At 38.7% G+C, this 16,438-nt stretch overlaps 1 protein-coding gene across 1 annotated transcript; it reads left to right on the top strand.

Annotated features, from left to right (window-relative positions):
• The first annotated feature begins 13,262 nt into the window (after positions 1–13,262).
• LOC147905913 (abscisic stress-ripening protein 2-like) lies at positions 13,263–14,000 on the top strand. The gene is made up of 2 exons (XM_087382289.1): positions 13,263–13,595; positions 13,735–14,000. Exons 1-2 carry the CDS (start codon positions 13,326–13,328, stop codon positions 13,873–13,875), a joined length of 411 nt encoding a protein of 136 aa, XP_087238415.1. The 5' UTR covers positions 13,263–13,325; the 3' UTR covers positions 13,876–14,000.
• The last annotated feature ends 2,438 nt before the right edge of the window (positions 14,001–16,438 follow it).

Raw genomic sequence — 16,438 nt, 5'->3', positions numbered from 1 at the left:
ACCCTAAATCCTAAACCCTAAACCCTAAAAATATAATCATAAACACTAAATCTTAAATCCTAAGCCCTAAATCCTTAACCCTAAATACTAAACCCTAAACCCTAACCCTAAAATACAATCAAAATTTTATGATTTTTCTCGATTTGTGCAACATGTTAGATATACCCCCAACCTGTTGCTTAAGCAACAGGTTGGGGGTATATCCGACCTGCTGCACAAATCGAAAATTTTCTCGATTTATGCAACAGGTCGGATATACCCCCCAACCTGTTGCTCAAGCAACAGGTTGGGGGATATACCCGCAACCTGTTGCTCAAGCAACAGGTTGGGGGGTATATCCAACATGTTGCACAAATCCAGAAAATTCTTGATTTGTGCAACAGGTCGGATATACCCCCCAACCTGTTGCTCAAGCAACAGGTTGGGGAGTAACTCCAACATGTTGCACAAATCGAGAATTTTCTTGATTTGTGCAACAGGTTGGGGGTATATCCAACCTGTTGCACAAATCAAGAAAATTCTCGATTTGTGCAACATGTTGGAGTATATCCAACTTGATTCATGCAACAAGTTGGATATACCCCAACCTGTTGCTCAAGCAACAGGTTGGGGGGTATATCCAATCTGTTGCACAAATCGAGAAAATTCTCGATTTGTGCAACAGGTAGGATATACCCCCCAACCTTGAGCAACAAGGTTGGGGGTATATCCAACCTCTTGCACAAATCGAGAAAATTCTCGATTTGTGCAACAGGTTGGATATACCCCCCAACCTGTTGCTTAAGCAACAGGTTGTGGGTATATCCCCCAACCTGTTGCTTGAGCAACAGGTTGGGGGGTACATCCAACCTGTTGCACAAATCGAAAAAATTCTCGATTTGTGCAACAGGTAGGATATACCCCCCAACCTTGAGCAACAAGGTTGGGGGTATATCCAACCTATTGCACAAATCGAGAAAATTCTCGATTTGTGCTACAGGTTGGATATACCCCCCAACCTGTTGCTTAAGCAACAGGTTGCAGGTATATCCCCCAACCTGTTGCTTGAGCAACAGGTTGGGGGGTATATCCGACCTGTTGCACAAATCGAGAAAATTCTAGATTTGTGCAACAGGTCGGATATACCCCCCAACGTGTTGCTTGAGTTGGGGGTATATCTAACATGTTGTACAAATCGAGAAAAATCATAAAATTTTGATTGTATTTTAGGTTAGGGTTTAGGGTTTAGTATTTAGGGTTAAGGATTTAGGGCTTAGGATTTAAGATTTAGTGTTTAGGGTTTAGTGTTTATGATTATATTTTTAGGGTTTAGGATTTAGGGTTTAAGAATTAAATGTTTAAAGTTTAGGATTTACGGTGGTTAAGATGTTTTGGTATTAATTATTTAAAGTTTAGGATGTAGGGTTTAGGTTAATGCCTTCTCTGCTAGTTTTGATATAGAAGTTATTAAGTAATAATAAGCTCAATGGTTATTTATTAAATGTTCATTTTGAGTTGCTAATTTACTTTTATACATAAAACAGGTATTCACCCTAACAGAGGGTATGGATGTGGTGTTATATGAGAAGAATGAAGTGGTGGCTTTTGGACGAATTCATAGTCTTGATCCTATGAATGTGTGTCATTTTCAACGTTGTGGTGAGAGAAGATGTGTAGTGATAATCACCAACGTTGTAAATCCTGAAGTACATTTAAAATATCCACATGGAGACTTTGAAACATTGGGAGATATCTTACAATGTGATATATTTGATATGCAAGCACACAGAACACTCTGGGACCAAGACGAAATTGTTCCAAAGACATACTTTCAAGATATCAAGAAAACTTATATCCAGGGGGAAAAAGTACAGATGTTATCTCGCTTCGGAGAAGTTTTAGCAATTGGCAACTTTAAGGGCTATGCTCAGAGTTTTCTCTGTATAGTGGAGATAATTAAGTTGACTAGTGCAGGTGTCATTCAAAATGCAATGGATAGTACTTCACAATTAGACGTCCATAATACTACGTCTCAACTACAAGTTCATAGTACTTGTAAATGGGGGTTAGCTTTCTTGAAATCAAGTTTGCCCAAGACAGTTTCCTTCAATGTCATGGAAGACACAACAGAATATTATCAGAAGAAAAAGACTATAACACAAATGGGATCCAAATTGATAAGAAGCTATAGTAGTAATCAAGAGTATCATAGTGGCATGCTCACAGGTATCGAGGACATTATAGTAACAGATGTTGATGCAGAAAAGGTTTCTTGTGTTGCAAGTGACTCAAATATACTCACTGGTATAGAAGACTTGTCTTGTGTTGCAAGTGACTCGAACAGGCTCACTGGTATAGAAGACTTGTCATGTGTTGCAAGTGACTCGAACAGGCTCACTGGTATAGAAGATTTATCCTGTGTTGCAAGTGACTCAAACAGGCTCACTGGTATAGAAGACTTGTCTTGTGCTGCAAGTGACTCAAACATGCTTATTGATATAAAAGACAGAAGATGTGTTGAAAATAATAAGATGGGACCACAAAGAAAAATACACGCAAAGATCAATGGGATAAGTGATGCAATAACAGGAATTGATGATATTAGTGACAATGATCATGATGTTACCACTCCAATACAAGGCAAAAGGGGCAGAGAATCTGAGAATATTGTTGCTAGCATGCCAGAGAATATAGATGGGAGAATCTTGAGTTACGAAGGAGAAACAGTTCAACCACAAAATTCAAGAGGCATTAGCAACAAATTGACATCAATGAACATGTCGACCAGATTGCCATTTCCAAGATATTATAAGGTATCAAATAATTCTCAAGCCTACACAGCATTTGATTATAAAGATGAAGATTCAAGGGAAATGGATTCGAGGTTTGATGGTCTTACAACTAGAAAACGCAAGACACTATTTACAAAAAGAAAGTATGTGAGTGTGAAGAGGCGAAGAATCATGGCATCAATTCCAGAACCAAAGAGACATGTGATGCTATCCGAGGAGAATATGGAAAGGATGCTTATGCGAGTTTGTTGCAAGAGACTTTGCATTAGAAAAGTTGGGAAAGATGATTGTGCAGCCATACGCCTTGGTATTTGGAGTAAGACAGCGCCTAATAGACATAACTATCTTCTTCAAGAGTTTTCATGCTTTCTTCATCAAGGCACTAATCAAGATTTGAGCACAGGACACTGTAAACCTAGATTGAAACCCATGGTTAATGGGAGACCCATTTGCAATCGAGGATATCAATGGTTAACTGGACTATCACATGGCACATATTGGACCATCTGGGCAGAGGTGAAAGAAAAAGTTATTCATACAATTCATGGAAATACGTACAAGCTTAAATGCCATGGAAGCACTATAAATGCAACCGCAACATTAAAGCAAGTTCTCGAAGACCATGCATTACCACAGCCTCATCTTCAACAAACAATGCTAGATGGACGTGTCGAATGCCAATGCCAAAGAAGGTCGTCCTAGAGACTGTCAATAAAACTTTACAAGACAGAGACGAGAGCATGATTTCACGATCAACCTTGTACAAAATTTGGCGTAGAGATTTTTGCCATGTCAAGACACCATCAAAGCAAAGGATGTCAAAATGTAAGACATGTGATGAATTAAAAAATGCCATTGAACATAGTAAATGTGAGCAGCAGCGAGGAAGATATATTAAATGGCGATCAATCCATTTACGTCATGTGCAGGATGCTCGAAAGTTGTATGCTTCTTGGAGAGAGGAAGCTATTTCACATGTCAATAAGTCCATGTGCATCACCATTGATGGCATGGACCAGAATACAACCACTTTGCCACGATATAGACGTATCCCACCGGCATTGGAGGGCAAACGTGGACTAAAAACACACTTGTGTGGAGTATTAGTACATGGATACCGAATATTTTGTGATGTATGGATTGATAGTTTGCATGACCATGATAGTAACCAGGTTGTTACATCAATCATGAAAGCAATAAGAAAGGTCAGAGATGCTCGCGGATGTTTGCCTAACACATTGCGAATACAAGCTGATAATTATTGGAGAGAGAACAAGAATAAATATATATTTGCTTTATGCTCTATGTTGGTTGGTCTGAAAATATTTGAAGAAGTGGAAGTTGGCTTTCTTCTTGTCGGCCATACACATGAAGACATAGATCAAATCTTCAGTGTTATCTCTGGTGAGTTGAAGGCAATGGATGTTTTGACAATGGAGGATATGCTATTTCGAATTGGGAAAAAAATTGGAGGTTCTCGTAAGGAAGAATCAGAAGTGGCTATCTTAGAGAGGATGGTAGATTGGAGAGCATTTATAGAGCCACATTTACAAACAGGAGATGATGCCCTAATAGGACACACAAATCCACACTACTTTCAGTTTCACATGCATAACAATATTCCAGTGATGCAATGGAAGCACTACTCAGTAGATGGAGATCATTTATGGAGTGAGTCATATGCTTTGTTACAACGAATAATTCCATTGGAGGAAACTAGATTTGTTCTTGCAAAAAACAAATCACTTGACATAGATGAAATGAAAGGCTTGAAAGCCTTCATTAAACATCTTCAAAGTATGATGCAGAAATATCCTGAGCAATCAACTAAGAATTTGGAGACAATTAAATCAACTAAAGCACTTATCCAATCTTTAGAAAGACAAGAAAACTTAATGAGCATTGAATACTCTGAATCCTTTTGGCCGGAACAAGCTAGGTCACCAAGTTTTCCTTTGGATATAAATATGTTAGTAGATATGGAGGAAGCAGAGGAATGCCTTTTACCTCGAAAATATTGTGGCAGGAAGGGAGACAAACCCTTACCAGAGTTTATACCATGTAATGAGATTGAAGAGGGTCTATTTGTTGCAGTTTGGGCATGTGATCCGGGTTCAGAGTTGGATGACCAAGGTGGCCCAATTTGGGTTGCAAAGGTTACTAAGATAGAAAGGGATGACAAGGGAACTCCTATAACATTTACAGCTTTATGGTATGAACCAAAGCCATTAAAAAATCTCCCGAGAAGATATACAATAAAACAACTCTATGAGGGATGCTTGCAAAAGAAACGTGAATGGGTTCCAAATAATGAGGGATTAACAGAGGTGGAAGTCAGTAGCATTATTCATTGTTGGAAATCGAGGACACGAAGTTTTAAAAAGAAGCATGGATACAATGTTGAAAAATGTATCACAATCCCTGATCCAAGTCGTGTCCATATTAAACATCATTTGGCAAGACTTGACCCATCAAGCTCAAATACATTACATGAGTCTGATGACTCTGAACGAGATTCAGATGCATAAGATAATGTTTTGTATGCTTTTTTCCATACAAATGGTGTATCTATACACCACCAATAACGAGATTCAGATGCATAAGATAATGTTTTGTATGCTTTTTTCCATACAAATGGTGTATCTATACACCACCAATAAGATAATTTATTGTATGGTTTGTTTTTTAAAAAAGGGTGTATCTATACACCACTTATGTATTGAATTCAACAAACTCTTTTTTTTTTTTTAAATGGTGTATCTATACACCACTTATATGTTGAATTCAACAAACTCTTTTCATATGGTGTCATATTTTCACTTCATAGTGTTAAAATTGAACTTGAGTTAGGAGACTACTATTATTATTATTATAGTTATTGGATGGAGGCACCATGCATGAGTTTGGGAATTATAGCTTCAGCGAGCCATTTTTTTTAAAATTAGAGGTTACCACTTGACTTTTTACTAGCTTAATAAGGCCATATTTGTATATAAGTGACCCATTAAGTGCTCAAAAAACCCAATTTTTTAGCTCACTAAGTGAAGTTGAGTGGAAAGGATATGCTCCAAAAAAAAGTCCAAACCAAGAGAGAAAGTCCAAAAATTTTGAATAGTGTGTTCCTCAGAGTTTAAATGAAGGAAACTCATTAAGTAAGGCATCTAAGTCTACCCAGGAAGCATCTTCTACAGGATAAGCATCCCACTTAACCAAAACTTCTTCTATTGTTCTATTCCTAAGCCGCTTCGTGTTCCTATCTAATATATATTCAGGTTCGACTTTCAAAGTCCCATCCTCCATGATCCTAGACTTGTCCTGAAAAATATGAGTTGGGTTGGCAACATAAGATTTCAATAAACAGACATGGAAAACAGGATGCACTTTTATGTTCTCATGCAGTTCAAGTTGATATGCAAGCGTTCCCACCCTCTTTAAGATTTGAAAAGGTCCTACGAAATGAGGTGAGAGTCTTCTATCCTTCCCAAGGATTAGATTACTGCGTTTAGGTATTACTTTCAGAGATACCATCTCCCCAATCTGAAATTCATGGAAAGACCGCTTCTTATCATAGTAATGCTTTTGCATGTCTTGTGCTCTTTGAATGCTCTCCCGAATCAGTTTCACTTCCTCATCCATCCTCTCAAGCATTTGTCTAGACACTTCGACTCTATTTTGAGGATCTGCAAAATTCACAAGAGTGTGGAAATTCTGACCATACATGGCTTCAAATGGAGTCATTTGAATGGAGCTATGCCATGAACTATTATAAGCAAACTCAGCTAAGGATAGGAATTCAGTCCAATTTGTTTGCTTCTCATTAACATACATTCGAAGCATATCCTCAAGTACGCGATTAACCCTTTTAGTTTCTCCATCTGTTTGTGGGTGAAAAGCTGTACTCATCTTAAGCTCCGTCCCAATTGCTTTGAATGTGACCTTCCAAAAAATTAGAAGTAAATTTGGAATCCCTATCTGACACAATACTATTAGGCATCCCATGCAATCGGAAAATTTCTTTCACAAACAACTTAGCTACCTCAAGAGCACCATCAGTCTTTTTCATAGGAAAGAAATGTGCCATTTTAGTAAGACGATCAACGATGACAAAAATGGTATCATATCCCCCTCGAGCTGTAGGTAGTTTAGTAATAAAATCCATGGATATTGATTCCCACTTCCTGAAAGGTATATCCAAAGGTTGCATCTTACCAGGCATCTTATGTTGTTCCACCTTCACTTGTTGACATTGTAAGCATTCTTGGACATAACGATGAACACCATGCTTTAGTGTAGGCCAATAAAATGATTTTCGAACCTTGCTGTATGTTTTGTTATATCCAACATGTCCCGAAAATGGAGCATCGTGACAATCATACAAGATTTTCCATCTCAAAGGTGAATCACATGGTACACAAAGTCTATCATGGCAATATAAATTACCATTCACCAAATGAGACTTTCCTTCAATCTTTTCACAAGGTGTTTGAGCAATCTTTTGAAGAATAGGTGCATAAGAAACATCATGTTCAAGTTCATTTCTAATGTTTTCTCCAAGATCGGAACGAATAAGGGTGATGGCATTCACGAAAGGTCTTCTACTTAAAGCATCAGCCACCCTATTCTCCTTTCCCTCAATGTACTTAATCTCAAAGTCATACTCGGAAAGAAGATTCATCCATCCTCTTTGCCTATTATTCAATAATGGTTGAGTGAAGAGGTACTTCAAACTTTCATGATCCGTTCGAAGTTCGAACTTTACACCAAGTAGAAAGTGTCTCCAATGTTTCAATGCATGAACAACAGCAGCCAATTCGAGATCATGCGTGGGATAGTTCTCTTCATGCTTCCTTAATTTTCGAGACTCATATTCCACTACACGACCATCTTGAGAAAGTACACATCCAAGTTGGGTACCACTAGCATCACATGTCACTACAAAAGGTTTACCCATCTGGGGTATCTTGAGAACACAATTTTCAGCCACTTTGTCTTTCATAGTATCAAAAGCTTGTTGACATTTCTCCGTCCATATAAACTGCTTGTCAAGTTTTGTCAAATCAGTAAGTGGAGAGGCTATTTTTTAGAAATCTTTGATATGTTTTCTCTCATATTGTGCTAAGCCAATAAAGCCTTTTACCTCCCTTATATTTTTCGGTCTAGGCCACTCTGAAATAAGCTTGCTTTGTCAGGATCAATATGAATACCATCTTTTGAAATCACACGACCCAAATACACAAGCTTGTCTTTAGCGAAGAAACATTTGCTCTTTTTCCCATAAAGTTTATGCTCCCGTAACTTTTCAAGTGTTTTCCTTAAATGTTGTTCATGTTGTTCCCCATTCTTGGAATATACAAAAATGTCGTCCAAAAAAACTAGAATGAATTCATCTAAATACTCACGGAATACATCATTCATTAGACACATGAAGGTAGCGGGTGCATTGGTCAAGCCAAAAGCAAGCACAGTAAATTCATAATGGCCATAGCGAGTTCTAAAAGCAGTTTTAGGAATGTCCTCCTCCTTAATACGAATCTGATGGTAACCAGATCGCAAATCAATTTTAGAGAACACTGTGGCACCATTCAATTGAGTCAACAATTCATCAATGTGAGGTAGAGGGTACTTATTCTTTATAGTATGCCGATTCAATCCTCTATAGTCAATGCAAAGCCTATAAGTTCCATCCTTTTTCTTTTGAAATAAGGCTGGAGCACCCCAAGGAGAAACGCTAGGTTTTATAAACCCTTTCTTTAACAAGTCATTCAGTTGAAGATTTAACTCCTTTAGTTCATCCACATTAAATCTATAGGGAGCCCGACAATAAGGACTTGTGCCTGGTTTTAACTCTATAGCATGGTGAAGATGTCTAGGCGGTGGCATCCTAGGTAAATCATCAGGAAACACATCGGAAAATTCTTCAAGGAGTTTTGTAACATAGTGTGGTATTGTCTCATCTTCACTTCCCTCCTTTAACTTATCAGCAAAGACGAGGAATGTGTCACAGCCCTGCCTTACTCCTCACAGCAATTTCATGGCTGATATGAGAGAAGGTTTACTATCTCTTTCTTCTCCTTGAATAATTTTATCTTTACCATCTTCATTAAGAAAACTAACGGTCCTCTCTCCACAATCAATAACTGCTTTGTTTACATTTAACCAATCCATTCCAATAATAGCGTCACACTTCCCCATCTCAATAACATAAAAATCTCCCTTACTCTTCCTCTGTGCTAAACTAAAAGATTTTCTAGAAGCCCTTGAGTATAATTTAATTTTCCATTAGCAAGTTGGACTAGTCTTCTGACTTGATCCCTAATTTCTAGGTTTAGAGTCTTGAGGAATTTCGTGGATATAAAACAATGAGTGCTACTGGAGTCAATAAGAAAACTTATGTTTTGTTTTAATCACAGACGCATGCATATGAGTTGTGGAAGATGCCATACATTTCATAGGTTCCAAGCACTTACCTTTGTCCCCCGCTTCGTCGATGGTTGGATTCGTCTGATTTGTCTTTGCTCCCATCATTGGTCCTTTCATAAAATTAAATTTTTCTTTATTCACGCACTCAAATGTTTGATGACCTTGCTCACCACATCTAAAACATAATCCCAATCTTCTTGCCCATTCAATAAACTCTCGATCACTTTTCCAAGGTGCGTTTTCTCGGGTTTTCTGATTTAAAACTCCTTTATTTCTTTGATTTTGATTTTGATTCTGATTCTAATTTCGGTTATTGAAGTTTGGCCTTCCCACTTGGTTGTACCCAGGTTGGCTACTCCTCTCTTGAAATCTAGGCATATTCGAATAATCAGGTTTTCGTTGAGGCATACCTGAACCTTGTGACCCTTAAAAACGATGACCTGTTGGAATGAACTTTGATTTTTCTATCTTTCTTAGGTTATATTCTTCCATCTTTTCAAAGTTTTCAGCCTTAGCCATAGCATCCAAGAAATCACTTGATCCTATTCCTTTCATCATATATAAAAGATCTTCCTTAAGCCCTTCCACAAATTTGTGAGTAAGAGCTTCACCTGTGACCTCAGGTGCGTACTTATGTAATCGCAGGAACTTCTCTTTATACTCATCCATAGAAAGATTATGTTTTCCCTCTTGTACTTGCTTAAAATTATAGAACTCCATCTTCTTTTCCATATAATAATGTGGAGAACAATACCACTTTTCAGCTGCAGTTTTGAATTCAGCCCATGTGATGGGTTGATCTTGATGTTGTCGGATTTGCACATGCGACTTCCACCATAGTTTTGCAACTCCACGTAACTGTAGTACCGCGATCTTAGTCTTTCCCGCTTCATCAAACTCTCGTAGAGCAAAGAAATCTTCAAGTTCTTCGAGCCACGCTTCCAAATCTTCCCCGGTCTTCTTCTCACCATCAAATTCAGAGAGTTTCGCTTTCTTAAAACTTGCAAAAGAGCAGATTCGGCAACATCTTCCTCACCTCTTTGTCACCTTCGGCTCGGTACCCCGGCAGCAAGCTCGACATAGACCTCTTCATCTTCTAAATTTCTGCCAGCATCACCACCACTAGCTCCATCATCCGCTACGCCTTTTCCTTTGGACAATCTATTTAATTCCATGGTTAGCCTTCGAATCAAAGAATCTTATTCTTCTAGTTTCTTCATAATTCCCTCGTTGTCTACCATCGAAACCGTGCTCTGATACCACTTGTCACGCATCGTTCTTTCACAATCACAATCAAAATTGTAGCAAGATAATAATCACGAATGAACAAGAAGAAAGATTGCAGTATGAATCAAACTGATGAGTATTTACAATAATTTTGGAGAAGAATCACTCCGTGAAGGAGCTCGATACCACCCGTCCACCCCCGAGATATCTCACTCTCACTCCCACTCGCATGAAGATGTTCAAATTAGATGATCCAATGATCAAATCTCAATCACACTCACTCTCACTCTCACTCTCTCTCTCAAAATATCTTGATCTTATCTTCTTCTTTGCACTGCCTCGATTCGCGTGCGCTATTGTCACTTTCGCAGCACCTCGATATGCATGCCTTCTCTTCGCTCGAGCAACCTCGAGATGTGTGCCTTCTCTTCTCTTTCGCTCAGCCTCGATATGCATGCGTTGGATTGTGTGTTCTCCTTCTCACGATCTCCTCTTCTTTTATAGCCTTTCACGACTCCAAAATAAGCGGCCAAAAGCCTCCAAAATCGGCCAAAAATAGCTTTTCTCCAAAAGCGTGCGTGTGCTTTTCACCTTCTTTTAGCGTGCGCTTATGATAGCAAACGCGTACGGAATCTCGACGTGTCTCTTTTTTTCTTTTTTTCTTTTTGTTTTTTAAAGGCATGAAAACAGCCCTGTTCGGAGCATCACCACGCCTGCCTCGTAGATCCAATGGACAAGCTCAATAGCTCATCTCGAAGATCGGACCCTCTTCTTTCCCTTTTGCATTTGACCTTTCATGGCTAACTCTTCCATCTCGACCTCCGTCTAATGCCTGCAACTCTTGACACGGAAATCTAGATGCACTTTTAGCTCAAAACCACTTTGTTAGCAACTTCTGACCTCCATACAGGCATGCAAACGAGTGAACCACAAATTTTTCACCAGGACAAAGTTTTTCTACTCAACAAAATCTAAAACTCTCTCATATAGAGTTTCTTCAAATTATTTCTCTAACCAACTCAAATCAAGCCGCAAAATCCAGCCGACACCATAATGGACAAAAACCAAAATTTTTCGACCAACACCAAACTTTCCCAAAACCTTTAAAACATCAAAACCATCCTTTTTGAACACTATCTGTGATATATACTCCAAAATATTTCATATACAAAATTGGAGCGTCACACTTCCTCACTTAGGTAGTCGCTTCTTTTCTTGCAATTAGGTAATACATACCCTCAAGATTCTCACATCGAGCTACATCGCTTCCGATTGACACTAATTACTAGAATTGCATTGGTCCTTCTAATGGACAACATCTTTGACATTGTGCACCCAAGCTGTTTCATGTTTGTTTCAGATGAAAATAACATAACTAATATTTCCCTCTTTGCAGCTAGTTGATCTAAGCTATTCAGCCCTTTCACATTGTCGAGGCCATCCCTAGAGTTAGAGAGTATGACCTCTTGGGCATGTAACTCTAGTCTTGGGGCATTGGAAGAGTGGAAACTCAATGAATTCTTGGGTATAGGGTAAACCTTCTAAGGATACGAGCCTCATCGCCAACTAACTGACCTAATGTTGCTACCTCAAATGCTCCTTATAGATTTGAAACCACATCTCGTGTTCTTCATTTTGATGGCACTGCTCAAATGGGTGCATCTACTAGTAGCCTTCGAGAGTAGCATTTGTCTCTCCCTCTTTACTACCTATGAGAGTAGCATTTGTCTCTCCCTCGGCATTCATTGCAAATGTGTCTTCCATCGTTGTTTAGATATCATATCATCAACTTCCATGGCTTTCAACCTCCTCCTCATACCTTGATCGGGTATATCAACTTTCCTATCTCACAGCCTTTGTCTAGTTCTCTTACAACTCATGACAAACTTCATTGTACCATGTGGTTCCTTGGTTTAAATTAAGAAAGCAAACAAAGAAACAAGAAATGATTTATGTTATTAGTTAGCTAGCTTGTGAAGAGGAATAGGGACTCACTTGAAAGCTTCGTGACACAAGAATCAAAACTTGTCCACGTTCCAACAACTTCCAAGAGAGCTTGAGGAGCATGGAGAGCCACCTGGGAAAATGCCCTCGAGGGGCTGTGTAAGTTGAGAAGAATTTTTGAGGAGCTTCTGTTTTATGAAAATAGGGGCTAATAGTAATACCACTCACATTACTTAAATAAAATATATAAACTCGACAAGCCAGGTGTTGAATGCATGCTTAAAACTTTGCTTGCTATTTGAGCAAATGATTTATTATTCACTAGCAATAACACCTCGCTTATCGATGATAGTCTATTTAAGGGGTATGTAGATCCTACAAAAAATTTGTATATATCCAGATTCTTTTACAATAGACGAGACTATGATGTGTTGAATAATGATCTCCTCCCTTATCTCCTTTTCCTCAGAAAAGTATAGGTATTTCAAAGATGTAATTTTGGAGTTTGAGGGGTTTACTACTGGAGCAATTGGCTCCAAAACGAGTTTTTAGTTCGTATAGTTAAAGTGATTTGATTTCCCACCATGGAAATGAAAGTGGAGATTCAAGCACGACACCCCTCAACATTCCATTGTTGTACTAAGTTGTGTGCAATGAATTTCAAAAACCAGGTGTCTATAATCATAAAAACCTCACGATATTTTGTCATCTCGAGATATCGAAATCAAGCAGATATTGGCCGGAGTGCTTCTGTGAAGTGTCACCGAATCACGACTTTTTCTGGCGCAATAGTTTTTGACGTAACGGGAACGAATCGGATTCGTCACGCCTCCACCCTGTGAGCCCTTTCGCATCTTTGATTACTGCCGCTTTTCTATGATAAATAGGAACTCGGAAAGCCAGTCTTTCCAACTTGCAGCAGGCTCACAGCTCCCCCTCTTGTTCTTCATCACCTCATTCAACATGTCGCACCACCACCACCACCACCAGCCCGAAGAAGTCTACTATGATGACTCCTACGAAAGGACTTCCTACGTGGAAGCTCCGCCCCCTCGTTGCCACGAAGGATCTTACGTTTATGGCGACCGCTACGCCAGCCGTCCTTACGGAGAGACCTACGAGCGTGTAAGAGAGGAGGAAGTCGATTACTCTCGCCGCCAGGAGAAGGGCGCCTATCAGCGCAACGAGCACCTCGGTGAGCTGGGTGCCGTTGCGGCAGGAGCATTCGCTTTGGTAAGATCATTACAGACGTCGCTGTGGGACGTCCTCCCGGACGCTAGCGTTTTTCCTTTTCTAGTATGTGCGGGGAAAGTCGATGCGATGAGGAAGGAGAGGATTCTAATACCGATGTTTCGTGGTTAATTGTGTGCAGTATGAAGGCCACAAAGCAAAGACCGATGTAGCGGATGCTGGGAGGCATAAGACAGAAGCAGAGCTGGCTGGAGTAGCAGCTCTGGGATCTGCGGGTTACGCACTGTATGAGCATCGCGAGAAGAAGAAAGCTGGCTGGTAAAAGAAGCCGGCACAACGCAAAGCGAGGATGCCCGAGCACCACTTTTAGCTCCTCCCCATCCAACTAGCATATAATATAATAAACCTCGCTTTTGCTGATAATATAATTAAACATCGTTTTTCCCACTTCTTTTTCCCATGGTAATAAACTTAACATTAGTGTACCTAGATCTCTACCCTTACTTTTCTCATTTCAAGTTAATTACACTTCATGAAAGCAGTCCAAGTCCATACAAAAATAATTCAAAAGAGCCCATATTGCATTGATAAAAGGATTCTATTATTGCAAGTCTTTTCCAAATACATCTTCCAATATTTCCATGGTATTGGTGTCCCATAAATAACGAACCATCATGATGTAAACTCTGATTGTTCAGGTCAAAAGCTACCTTGTGTCCGAGATTGTCATAGTCAAAATACTTTTCTATATCAAAGGAACCTTCCCATCTTTGAATTATCAGTATTATAACAAACTGATCCAAGTTTTCTAATGACACAAAATCTCCCATGCATTCCAGCTATCCTTTCAGTTTTTACCTTGGCAAGCTAGTCTAGTGAGCTTTTATGGGTCAACTTCTAAAGGCTATATTACTATGTCATTCATAACCGTAATTTTTTTTTATAGAGGAAATATAGGTCATATACATTAAAATTCAAGGCAAAATGACCAATGAGGGTATCCCACTATCTCCTATGGTTTTGTCCAAGTGGTTGGGATTTCCATCTGAGAAAATGAATCCCTTCAAGTGTCTGAAAACTATTGCAAAAAGGGTCCTCATAAAGGTTGGTATGGTCAGTGCATCCAAAAGTAAGTTGTTTAGTTACCAACATCAATCACATCTCCAATACTATTATGCCAATGAAATTACTTTGCATACCTGACTGAGAAGTGCACCAAGTCACCTAGCACCATCACAATGGAATGAAAGTTAGAACAATTCATTCTTGTGATGGAAGCCATGCTTCAATGCTGAGACCGAGTTGTTATCCATATCACTCAATCTAGTATTGTAATAATAAACAATATACACTTCTTATACAGAACAAATGTTGGCAATTTCAATTTTTCAACATGAACTAAATAAATTCTTCTTATTTGACCTTAAAGGCCTTTTCTCCTTGTGCTTTGTCATTTATTATATATATAAAAGCAAAATGTTAGAACCAAGGCAATCAAGGAAAATGTAACATGGGAAAACTATGCTAGCCCTTTAAATTGAGGAGTTTTTGCTTAATGTACTAAAGGATGTTTTTAGTTATATAAACATCCTAATAAAACCAATATCATAAATAGATATATAGAGCTAATAGTGCTTCCCATATTCTTAAGGGAAAAAAACTTTAATAATTAGAGGTTAGCTTTAATAAAGTGTGAAAAAGTACAAAAAGAGTTGCCTAGCTTCAGAGGGAAAGATTTTAACTTCTGCATCTAAGATCAGTCATAATATTACCAAAGAAAACTTGACTGTATGCATGCTAGATAAAATTTGTCATCATTTTTTTTAAAAGCCATTAATCATAGCTTTTATTGGTTTCTTAATATAAGATATCAAAGAATGCCTGCTTTTGACAAGTTGGCTAGCTAGGCGGTTCTATTATCCATGATTGGTTGATAGACAACCTATTCAAACACAAATACAAACATATTAATTTCCTTGCATTAAAGGTATCAAATATATATAAGTGAGCATTTTTATATATGTGTAGAGTGCCTGTTCACATTGTTTTGGTAGTACTAGTGTGTCCTTGCTTTGCCAAAACTTTGTGGAGTCAATAGTTACCAAGCCACTTGCATGGCATTTGATTGTTGCATTAGGGCTTCTTTCCACCATGTCCTTAAACGACTTAACATCCAAAACATATACAAAGAAGCGCCAAAAGTCAAGCTTAATAATATCTTGGATTATGCCACAATAATCATCCATGGCTCCATTGACTCCCTCAAATCTAGCAATGACACTGCAATCTTGTGTGTTTCTCTTATCACTTAATCCGTTGTGTCCAAAAATGCTTGCCCTCACACCATATAGCATTGAACATAGTACACTACACCAAGACCAAATCAATTGAATAAGCAATCTAAATTGTTGAAAGCTCCTAACTTATGCAAAACATTATATATACCAACCTTTTGCATGCATTCTCTAGCATACTCCCATTCTTCCATTGTGATATGCATCCCCTTGTCTCCCTCTACTCTCTCCATTTCCTCAAGTAGCCAATTGACATGAATATCATTTGGAAGTGCTCTTAGATGCTCAAGGTATGGCAGACAAGATTCATGGTGTGTACAAAAGAGGGTTGTTTCTCCTTATCTTCTTGCCTTTGCATCCTCATATCTTGTCACCCATCTTCTCATCACATCACTATTAACCATGCAATAGATGTTTAGATTATTAAGCGACTCCTTGTCCATTACTTTGCTCCATCCTTTCCCTTGAGGCATAATAGAGGTCATATGCAATTGACTCTTGTACCAACCAACCCTCGGCCATGCTACCTTTGGGCCTTGTATTTTTCTTCACAAAACCCTTCAAGGTCTTCATGAAGCACTCGAGGAAGAA

This window comes from Dipteris shenzhenensis, chromosome 1, assembly GCF_047967505.1.
Source record: "Dipteris shenzhenensis isolate YYH24624 ecotype China chromosome 1, Dip_SZ_1.0, whole genome shotgun sequence".
In the NCBI taxonomy this organism is placed as follows: Eukaryota; Viridiplantae; Streptophyta; class Polypodiopsida; order Gleicheniales; family Dipteridaceae; genus Dipteris; species Dipteris shenzhenensis.
This window is presented reverse-complemented; position numbering and strand designations above follow the sequence as displayed.

Coding starts and splice junctions, on each gene's coding strand:
- LOC147905913 (XM_087382289.1), top strand. CDS start 13,326: ATGTCGCACCACCACCACCACCACCAGCCCGAAGAAGTCTACTATGAT. Junction 13,596..13,734: donor CGGCAGGAGCATTCGCTTTG/GTAAGATCATTA, acceptor AATTGTGTGCAG/TATGAAGGCCACAAAGCAAA.